Genomic DNA, 9,431 nt, shown 5'->3' on the forward strand with positions numbered 1-9,431 from the left:
CATTCCTTTTCCAAGGAAGAAACTGAGAATCACAATACTCTTGACCTCTGAGCTTGGAAACAACCTCTGCATCTTCTTAGCACAGTGGTCCAGGCAGCCCCTACTAACTAACTGATTAGAGTTGGCATGAGAGTGGAAACTTAGGAACCATATCTACATTTTTTTTTTTTTTTTTTTGAGACAGAGTCTCACTCTGTCACCCAGGCTGGAGTGCAATTGTGTAATCTCAGCTCACTGCAACCTCTGCCTCCTGGGTTCAAGCAATTCTGCTGTCTCAGTTTCCCAAGTAGCTGGGACTACAGTCACACACCACCATGCCCAGCTAATTTTTGTATTTTTAATAGAGACGGGGTTTCACCATATTGGTCAGGCTGGTCTCTAATTCCTGACCTCAGGTGATTCACCTGCTTCAGCCTCCCAAAGTGCTGGGATTACAGGTGTGAGCCACCGCACCCGGCCTCTACTTTAATCTGTATCTCATCTCAGCTTGCTGGTCAGCTCCCTGGGCTGCTTGACTGGTTCCTTGACTCTTGTGGCTTCTCAGGCTGAGAGGTCCCACACCTGGTGGGCTGGATTGTAGGGATTAGTTCCTTGGGGCCAGAACAGCACACACAATGACTCCCCTCCAAAGGCTGACAGAGATTCTTACTCAGCTGGAGGGCAAATTGAGCACTGAGCCTGCATCTGCAGGGTGGCACTTGGTGGATTCAGGGACCAGTTACCAAAGAGCTGTCATATATACAGCCCCCTTGCCGAGGCTGAGGCCTCCCTAGGGCATGCATTTTCTTCCGTGTTTCTCATCACTCTCCACGTATCTCTGGTCTCTCTGAATCTCCCCTCAGCATTCTTACTTCACCTTAAATTGGCTGTTGCCAAATGGTGGTTCAGGGAATTCATACTGGACTGGCCTCAGCTCTAACAAGGATGGGAAGTTGACTGATGATACACAACACAGTTGGTAAGTTTGTTAGGACTCTGCGTATTTTCAACTCCATAATCCCCTCCATAAAGACATGGTAATCAGATTTCCTCCCCACCTGCTTTCCTCAGAACTCTCCCATAAATCAACACTATAATTGCCTATTTGTCTGTTTCCTCTATTTGATTCATAACTTCTTAAGACAATCTTATTCTCCATTCTATTTCCACCTAGAAGTCCCTGGCACATGCTTTTTTGTTTCAGTAACTACTAGGTTGGACCTATGCTAGCTTTTAGGGGGAGACATTGACATTAAGGATTTAGTTAAGGCTCCACAGCTGATGACAGCAGCATTTCTCCATCCTTTGACAAGGCCACCCAAACTGAGGTTGTACTTTCTCAGTAGCAGCCACTCGGGGCACTAAAGCTGCCTCAGTGAAGCAAGCAAGGGAGCAGTGGGGGTACCATTGAAGCTCCACTGTGATCAAGGGAGCAGTGGGGTACCATTGAGGATCAACCCTAGGGACCCTGAAACAGGGTGGTAGCCTCCTTATGTTCCCTAATTGGCCTTCTCATCTTTTTTTTTTTTTGAGACAGAGTCTCGCTCTGTCACCCAGGATGGAGTGCAGTTGTGCAATCTCGGCTCACTGCAAGCTCCGCCTCCTGGGTTCACATCATTCTCCTGCCTCAGCCTCCCCACGCCCGGCTAATTTTTTGTACTTTTAGTAGAGATGGGGTTTCACCGTGTTAGCCAGAATGGTCTCTATCTCCTGACCTCGTGACCCGCCCGCCTCGGCCTCCCACAAGTGCTGGGATTACAGGCATGAGCCACAGCGCCCGGCCTGGCCTTCCCATCTTTATGACCTGGAGTGATTTTTCCCTCTGCTGGTTCTAAAGCCTGTTTTAGTTGAACTCCAGACATCTGTCCTGAACCATGCCCAGATGTGGTGGCCTTAGGCAGGCAAAGCGAGTTAGGACTTACGTTTTATGCAGGGAAAGGGGAGAGAAGGGAAGGTGGGATAGGAGGGGTCCAGAGCATATCTCAGCTCTACCTTATTACTTTTTAGGGTTTATGTTCAAAGTTCAAAATGTACCAAGCTACAAAATACTTGGTCATGGTATTGGACAAAGGAGACAGAGGCATGTAGAAGTTCTCTTCCCTTCATCTGTGAGATGACAGCTTTCAGATTTCCAGATTAGGACAGCCCTTTACACTGAATTGGTAAGAGTGAGGGATGGGGCCAAGGCATGGGGAGTCCAGGGGCAGAGGGACTCAGAGCAGGGACCCAGGGGCCTGAGGGAAAACTTGTACCTGGGATGAAAGTTCCTCCACAGCCTCCAGTGGCTTGGTCTGCTTATGTTAGGATGGGGTGGGCAGGGAGAGGGACAGGTAAGGCCTAGAACTTATGGGAGGCTGGCGATGTGGCTGTCAAGAACTGAGGGGGCGACGGGGTGAGCGGGATGAGGGTTAAGTCAACCATGGAGCTTACCGATACTTTACTCTTCCAGACACTCATGCCAAGAAGAAACTGTGCCCCTCCTTCCTAACCTGAGGCCTGCAGGTCCTCAGACCATGTCCTCCCTGTGTTCCCTCATTCTGGGCAGTGTCCAGCCACCAGCTGATCCACACCTGACACTTCCAGCCAGCCTGCTGCCTGCTCCCTCTTCTTGAAACTGGACTGTTCTTGGGAAAAGGGTGAAGCTACCTCTAGAAGGGACTTTGGCCTCCCTGCAAGAACTTCCCATGGGGGAATGGGGTGGGGGAGGAGGGCGTACGGGTTGAGTGGATAGGGGCGGCCCGGAGCCAGCCAGGCAGTTTTATTGAAATCTTTTTAAATAATTGCACGTGTTAGTCTCATGTGTCAGCAATGCTGTGTCTGGTTCAGTGATCCCCATGGGAACACGAGCTGGGGATCAAACTGGAAGTGCTCTGTCCCTCGAGTCCATGCTGGGGCTCCCCTACACAGGGAGAAGAGCCAGTCAGCCCATCTGGAAATGGCACTGTCCAGCAAGTGTGCTCTGTTCTTACAGGGTGTCCTGAAGGCCAAAGTTGGAGGCCTGAGACCACAGGCTCCACTGCTAAGAGCGTGCCCCGGGCAGCTGCAGGCTGGGTGTGGGTGGCTTGGCATGGTGCCCTCGGTGGCAGAGGAGACTGCCCGCCTCACAGTTCAGGTTGCGGTAGCGGGCAACAGCTGGTGTGGGGCGGGGGCACATGGACAGGAAGCCAAAGCTGAAGGGGCCGAGGCAGCAGCCAGGACAGGGCAGCCCCTCATCAGGCTCCCGGGGAGCTGAAGGGGGTGGCGAGGGTTCTGTCCGCTCCAGGGCTGCCGCCCGGGGCAGGCTATGCTGGGCCCGGTTCCAGGGCTCCCCAGCCCAGCCTTGTGGGGAGTTCACCACCACAGCTGGGGGATTGTTATTGAGGACAGGTCCTGATCTAGGGGACCAGGGTTGGGAGGCCGAGGAACAGGTGCTGATGAAGTTGTCTGTGGCCACGGCCAGAGGCAGCTGGGGCACTGGTCCTGGAGGTTCCGGCTCAGGGCTGCTGCCCTCGCACTCCATCTTCTCTTCAGCCGAGGGGCCCACGGCGGGAGGGCCAGGACCTGGAAGTGCTGTCTCCATACGGCGGGGGAGCTCAGGGGATGAAGGTAGTGAGCGGCAGCGGCGGGCAGGTGTTCCAGGCTGAACCAGTGTCTCTGGGGTGGTCACCAAGGGCAGCTGAGTGGAGGGGAATGGCGATGGTGGCACAAGAGGCAGGACTGGCTTGCTGGGTGTGTCCAAAAGCTTGATCTTGCCACCCCTGAGGTCTTCCCGTAGTGAGAAGGGGTTGACTCGAGTCAGATTGTCCCCCCAGTTTGGGGGTGATTCTGGTGATGGGGGCAGGAAGAGGTCTGACCGGCTTCGGGAAAGCCGGGGGTCTGGCCTAGGAAGCGTGGCAGAGGGACCCCCTCTTGGAACAGAGCCTGTAGACAGAGAAGTCTGGAATCACTGTCCTCAGCATTTGATCACAGCTCCTTGAGGGCCTCACTATTCTCCAGGAGGCTGGTGGGACTAGAGCTTGAAAAAGGGAGTCTCACCTGGTGCCTTGGAAAGGGGCGATGTCATCTCCAGGCCCCTTTTACTTGTTCCCCTCCCCTCCCTCAAGCTTTAGCATTAGGAAACTGTCTTCTTTGAGATGTCCTCCCACCATACCCCAGCCCGACCGCCAGCCTTTTCAACTAATAAATATATTTAGCCTTCTCCATGTCATCTCTTAAGGATGAGAAAGGCTAAAGGACTTAAGCTGGGTCAAGGTCATGCACTTACCCTGATTGTGTGTCAGAGGAGTCCTGGTGAGTGGGGCTGGCTCAGGCAGCTGCTCCAGGATCCATTCCAGGTGCTGGGTAATTTCGGTGAAGGGGGCACGGGTGCTGGGTTCCAGCTGATGGGTAGAGACGGGAATGGCTTCACTCAGTGCTCCGAAAGAGGGTCTCTGAGTTTCCTCCCATCACCTGGGTCCCATAGGGCAGCCATGGCAGCTTATGGTTGGGGGCAGGGTGGGGCAGGAAGGACTGTGAGGCTCTTACGCTGCAGCAGTGGATGGCCAGAAGCAGGAAAGGCAGTGGACAGTCATCCCCCACCAGAGTTCGGAAAGCAGGCACATCCAGGCCAAAGTCCTGTGGGGACAGAAGGAGGGACCTCCAAGTCAGCTTTTCTTGGGTTCTCCTTCTGCTCCCCCGTCAGAACCTCAACCTCTAGGAAGTCCTCCTTGGTTATGAGCCGGCTAGTCTGGAGTTCTTCGTTTGCAAACCTGGAGACATTCACCTCAGTGCGTGGTAGGTAGTCAGGGTCTGCAGGTACTCGGGCAATGAGCTCACAGAGGACAATTCCGAAGGCAAAGACATCAGCCTGGGGGTCAGAGATAATAGTGTCGTGGAAGAATTAACAGTTTTCAATTCAGAATTTTGACAGAATATAGCTGAATTTGGTTGAGGGTGGGGGATCTTGACAGTTTTCATGTGTTGGAAGGGTGCCTGTGAGGGGCAAAGGGATCTTGGGGACTCCTGAAGATCTGGTAGGGTTGTTTTGGGGATGGATGGGGCTTTATGAGAATACCTCAAGGGTCTCGGAAGGCCTTGGGGATCTGAAGGGTTGATGTCTCACCTTCTCATCATACAGCTCACCCCGTAACACCTCTGGAGCCATCCAGTATGGGGAGCCCACCACAGCCAATGGCTCCTTTCTTGCCCCCTCCCTGCAGGGGCAGGGGCAGGGTGGTCAGAAACATCCTACTCAGGCATCTCCCCCAGGGAAAAGGGGATGAGGTGAACTCCCTCCTGCCCCCAAGGGAAACATCGCTGGGGCTCTGGGGACATCAGATAGGGGCACTCTGGGAGATGTGGGGGGAACAGGGACATTCACCTCACCTATACACAGGAATCTTTTCAGCCAGCCCGAAGTCACCCACGACAGCGGTGAAGCCTCGATCTTCCCGTCGGACTAGACAGTTCTGACACACACACACATAGTATCCCCAAGCACTCATCACCTTCTGCTCTCTGGCCTCCCAATGCATAACCCAAAGCCCTGTCACTCTAGCATAACCCCAACCCTCTCTGCTCTCCCAGTTTTTCAAGGCACTTCAATATTGCAACATCACCCAACACTCCAAACACAGGGTGCTTTTCAGTCCCTCCGAGCACTCCCCTCACCCTGGTCCCCTAATATTCTCCAATGCCTTGCCACTCCAACATCCTAATATATCTATTATCCACATTCCAACGTCCACGGTATTAGTTACAACCTAATAGTCTCAAACTCTCTTTCATGCCTCCAACCACCCCACTAGCCTACCTTGGATGTGAGGTCCCGGTGAAATACACCTTTGGAGTGCAGGTACCGCAGGCCTCGGGCAATGTCCAGGGCCAGGCGGAGCCTGACAGGCCAGGATAGGGGTTCAGGGGAGCTGAGCAGCTGTTCCAAGGTCCCCCCATTCATATACTGGTGCATAGGAGGAGAATGGGAATGGATGTCAGACTTCAGTCTGTATTCTAGGTCCCCCACTTATAAGCTAGGGGACACTCCGGAGGATCACAGAGGTCAGAGGGGTAAGATTGTGCTATAGGACCCTCCATCCATGTTCTAGGGTTGCCCTGTTCAACTCAGTAGCCATTAGCCATGTGCAACAATTTAAATAATTTAAAAAGTTTTTAATTTAATCAAGTTGACCCACAAAAAAAAATCTAAACAATTAACGTAATTTAAATTTAACCACATGTGGCTAGTGGCTACTGTATAGGACAGCACAGATAGAGAACATTTCCATCACTGAAGAAAATTCTATTGGACAGCACTATTCTAGGGGATACAGAGAATAAGACCAGCTGAGACCTTTTATATGTGGTTTGCCTAAAGGGAAGTTCAGGAAAGCCTCCCCTGGGAGGAGGATCCTGTTGCCTCTCACTAGTCCTCCGTAGATCCACCAGGCCTGTTGACTGCCTTTATCCTTGGGGGTAAAGGGGGGGTGGGGATCCCTCCTTCCTGGTCTATCCTCACCTCTGTAAGAGCGTGCAGCTGTCCCTGGTGCACACAGACCCCCATGAACCTGCAAGAGAAGGCGGAAGATAGCAGGGTAGGCTGTTAAGGGCCTCAGCTCCTCAGTTCCACTTTTCCCGTGGGATCTTTGGATCGTTCCCTTTCTCTCCCGCCCAGCAAGCTGCCCAGAGACTGGGGCCGCTAACCTTAGGATGTTGGGGTGCCTGAGCCGGTTCATCAGTTGCACTTCTCGTAGTGTGTTGCCCCGGTTACTGGGGAGCTTGTTCATCTTCAGCACCATGACTTGCCCTGACTGTCGGTGCCGAACCTGGGGGCGGGGGCGGCCGGCGAGGATCGGGCAGGTCGGGAGGGTCGCCCGAGTCTGGACCCTCTTCCCCGCACTCCCGGCCCCCTAGTTGCAGCCTCTGGTTGAAGGCTCGGTCCCGCCCCTCTGCCCTCTCGGCCGGTCCTACCTTGTAGACCTCAGAGAAGAAGCCGGCCCCGATCTTCTCCGCACAGTGAAAATCGTCCACACGGGCCAGGCTAGACACGGCGCTGCGGAGAGCCCGGTAGGAGGAGGGGCGGCCGCGGCCCGGGCCTCCGCCCGCGCCCCCCGGCCCCGGGGGCCCCTCCCCCGGCACCTCTCCAGGCCCGGGCCCAGGGCCCCGCAGTGGGGGCCGTTCCCCGGCCATGGCCGGGCCCCCAGCCCGGGCCTGCCTCACATGGCAGGGTCCCCAGGGCCCGGGCAGGCCGCGCTTGCCATGGGCGCGGGCCCAGCCCAATCCCGGGCGCCTGGACTCCCGCTCCCGCCCTGAGAATGAAGATCAGCCGAAGATCCTGGACCCGCCCCCGCCGCGCCGGCTAGCTGGGCCCGGGTGGACGCCGCGCCGCTCCGCTCCGCGTAGGCCTGGGCTTGGGCCTGGACCGGGCAGTGGCGGTGACGGTGGCGGCGACGGTGGCGGCAGCGCTCCCGGGCGCCGGCGGGCTAGCTCGCCGCGGGCGGAGGCGGGCGGGCGGGCGGCGGCTGCTCAGCTTAGCCGCCGGGGCTCAGGCTCCGCGGCCTGCCGGGGGCGGGGCTGGGCCGGGCCTCCGCTTAACTCCTTCCAGCCCGGCCTCCCGGCAGCGGCCACGCCCCCTCAGGTGCGCACCCCCGCCTCCTAGCTCTCCGGCGGCGACGCCCTGGGCCGCCCGGGTCAAATAAGCTCAGGCCTGAACTTGAATAACGGAAGGGAATTAAGGGCTGATGGTGCGCATGCGAAGCTTAGCTGCCCAGGGAGTCCCCTCTCCTCCCTGGGACTGTCCGTTGAGGGTCGGGCTCAGAAACCTGCCGGATTCCTGGGCTGCAGGAACCAACGGGGCAAAAACGTAGGCCCCTCAGGCCCAGTCGTAATCCGAGGCAGCTCAGCAACCTGTCCACCTTCCTGGCCTGCGCCCCGGCCCAGCCTGCCCATTTCCCAGGTCTCTTCGACTCCGACACCTTGAACCTCTGGCCTCCCTAACACCTTCTACCTTCACGGGAGGTTCCTTTGGCCGGCCCATACCCAGCTTAGCCCCGACTCCTCCTCACTTCATCCTGCCGCCTCCCAATAAAGAAGAGAGTCCAGGTCCTCCGCCCTGTGACTACCCAGCCGGGACCTCCCTCTTACTACTTGGTCCAAACGACTCTAAGAGAGAAGCCACCACCTGCAGGGAAACCCCTCCTTCCGCAAGATCCCACCCCCTCAACGCTTTCCCTCGGAGACACCTCCCTTTCGGGGGCACTTTTCCCCAGTGTGGCACTGCCACCGTCAGTGTGTGTCAGAACCCCTCAGTGCTGCACCCCCTTGCTCTGTGTTCCTCCCACGCAGTGAGATCCCATCTCCGAGTGACTCCACCAGTCATTGTGACCCCTCCTCTCAAGGTGACTCCTCCCCTCAGTGTGACCCAGCCCTCCTCAGTGTGATGGTTCCGCCCTCCACGTAGGACCACGGTCTGTCCCCTCAGGCCGGAGGAGGGGCTGCAACTGGCCTCTTTAAGTCGGCGCGGTGCCTGGGTGAGCACGCAGTCTGCGGACTCTGTGCACTTGCCTTACCAGACACTTCCGGTTCTGCCGCTGGCTCCGCCTCCGGCCTCGGCAAAATAGCCAATCATCGCCAGGGTTGGGTGGTGACACGCGATCCCGGCGGGCCACTCCGGGGCAAACAGTTTAAATGGGCGTCGTTGAGCCGCCTGCCCCCTAGCGGCGGAACGGTGGGCGGCGGGAGTGAAAGCTGCGGTATCGGGTGCGGAGGCCGGCTGAGAGAGCTGAAGAAGCGAGACTGCGTCCTTCAGGAATTCTCAAGTACTGTATTAATATTTCTCTAGTAACCTTAAAAGAAAGTTAATACAAGCACAGTCCGTATCGCGTGGGGTTACCGTCTTCCAATGGAGTCTGGTTACACGTTTATGAGAGTTGGGGCCAAGAAGTACTACTCACTTGTCTAGGGCTACTGAGAAAAGAATAAAGACGGTCATAAATGATACATGATGCCTTAGAGTCAAGAGAAGGCCAGATGTTGTCTTGGTGCGCCGTACAAGGGAAGGTATTGCACAAGTTTGGAGCGAGAGGAAGGGAGACGTTCGCAATCCTTCCACAGCCGGTGGAGGCAGGCCAGCCTCACAGAATTGCCCAGGGCACGTGCATCCTGTTCTTTTTTCTGGAGGCGTTTGGTCTCAGCACACGCTCATTCATCATATTTAATATTAACATCTACAACTATTTGTGAATTTGCTTTCTATTGTTGTATGACATCTGTAAACACTAGGAATTTATGCCTCATTTTGTTTAAGTAATATCATAGATCTTTTAACCGATACTGGGTTCTGGCCCTTTATCATGTTTGAGAATTACTGTAATATAATGGTAATTCCAAGCCAAAGAGCCAGATGCCTATTTTGGAAAGATGATTGCGGTGGTTGTATGGAGGCAGGGAGATTGATTAGGAAGGAGGCTGTGACTGTGGTTCAATCAGGAGAGGATGAG

At 55.7% G+C, this 9,431-nt stretch overlaps 3 protein-coding genes across 8 annotated transcripts in view; 2 read left to right on the forward strand and 1 right to left on the reverse strand.

Annotated features, from left to right (window-relative positions):
* Positions 1 to 2,788, forward strand: part of CD72 (CD72 molecule) — a 31,649-nt gene extending 28,861 nt beyond the window's left edge. For all 5 annotated transcript variants that reach the window (XM_023203239.3, XM_023203240.1, XM_023203238.1 and 2 more), the window contains 3 exons: positions 843 to 958; positions 1,987 to 2,141; positions 2,429 to 2,788. In XM_023203239.3, the coding sequence (XP_023059007.1) occupies positions 843 to 958; positions 1,987 to 2,119 (249 nt within the window). In that variant the 3' untranslated portion in view covers positions 2,120 to 2,141; positions 2,429 to 2,788. The remainder of the gene's footprint in view (positions 1 to 842; positions 959 to 1,986; positions 2,142 to 2,428) is intronic.
* Positions 2,708 to 8,458, reverse strand: TESK1 (testis associated actin remodelling kinase 1). Of its 2 annotated transcripts, XM_023203236.3 has the most exons (10): positions 6,904 to 8,458; positions 6,637 to 6,758; positions 6,452 to 6,500; positions 5,750 to 5,896; positions 5,323 to 5,405; positions 5,060 to 5,150; positions 4,721 to 4,804; positions 4,483 to 4,572; positions 4,223 to 4,337; positions 2,708 to 3,879 (listed from the first exon to the last, which is right to left on the reverse strand). In XM_023203236.3, exons 1-10 carry the CDS (start codon positions 7,120 to 7,122, stop codon positions 2,999 to 3,001), a joined length of 1,881 nt encoding a protein of 626 aa, XP_023059004.1. In that variant the 5' UTR covers positions 7,123 to 8,458; the 3' UTR covers positions 2,708 to 2,998. The 2 variants fall into 2 exon arrangements, with proteins under 2 accessions (XP_023059004.1, XP_023059005.1); XM_023203237.1 differs by lacking the exons at positions 5,323 to 5,405; positions 6,452 to 6,500; positions 6,637 to 6,758; positions 6,904 to 8,458 and having other exon boundaries at positions 5,750 to 5,889.
* Positions 8,459 to 8,679: 221 nt separating this feature from the next.
* FAM166B (family with sequence similarity 166 member B) overlaps positions 8,680 to 9,431 on the forward strand; it is a 51,853-nt gene continuing 51,101 nt past the window's right edge. The window contains exon 1 of the mRNA XM_023203250.2: positions 8,680 to 8,750. The gene's annotated coding sequence lies outside the window, so the exon portion shown is untranslated. The remainder of the gene's footprint in view (positions 8,751 to 9,431) is intronic.

This window comes from Piliocolobus tephrosceles, chromosome 14 (assembly GCF_002776525.5).
Source record: "Piliocolobus tephrosceles isolate RC106 chromosome 14, ASM277652v3, whole genome shotgun sequence".
Classification (NCBI taxonomy): domain Eukaryota; kingdom Metazoa; phylum Chordata; class Mammalia; order Primates; family Cercopithecidae; genus Piliocolobus; species Piliocolobus tephrosceles.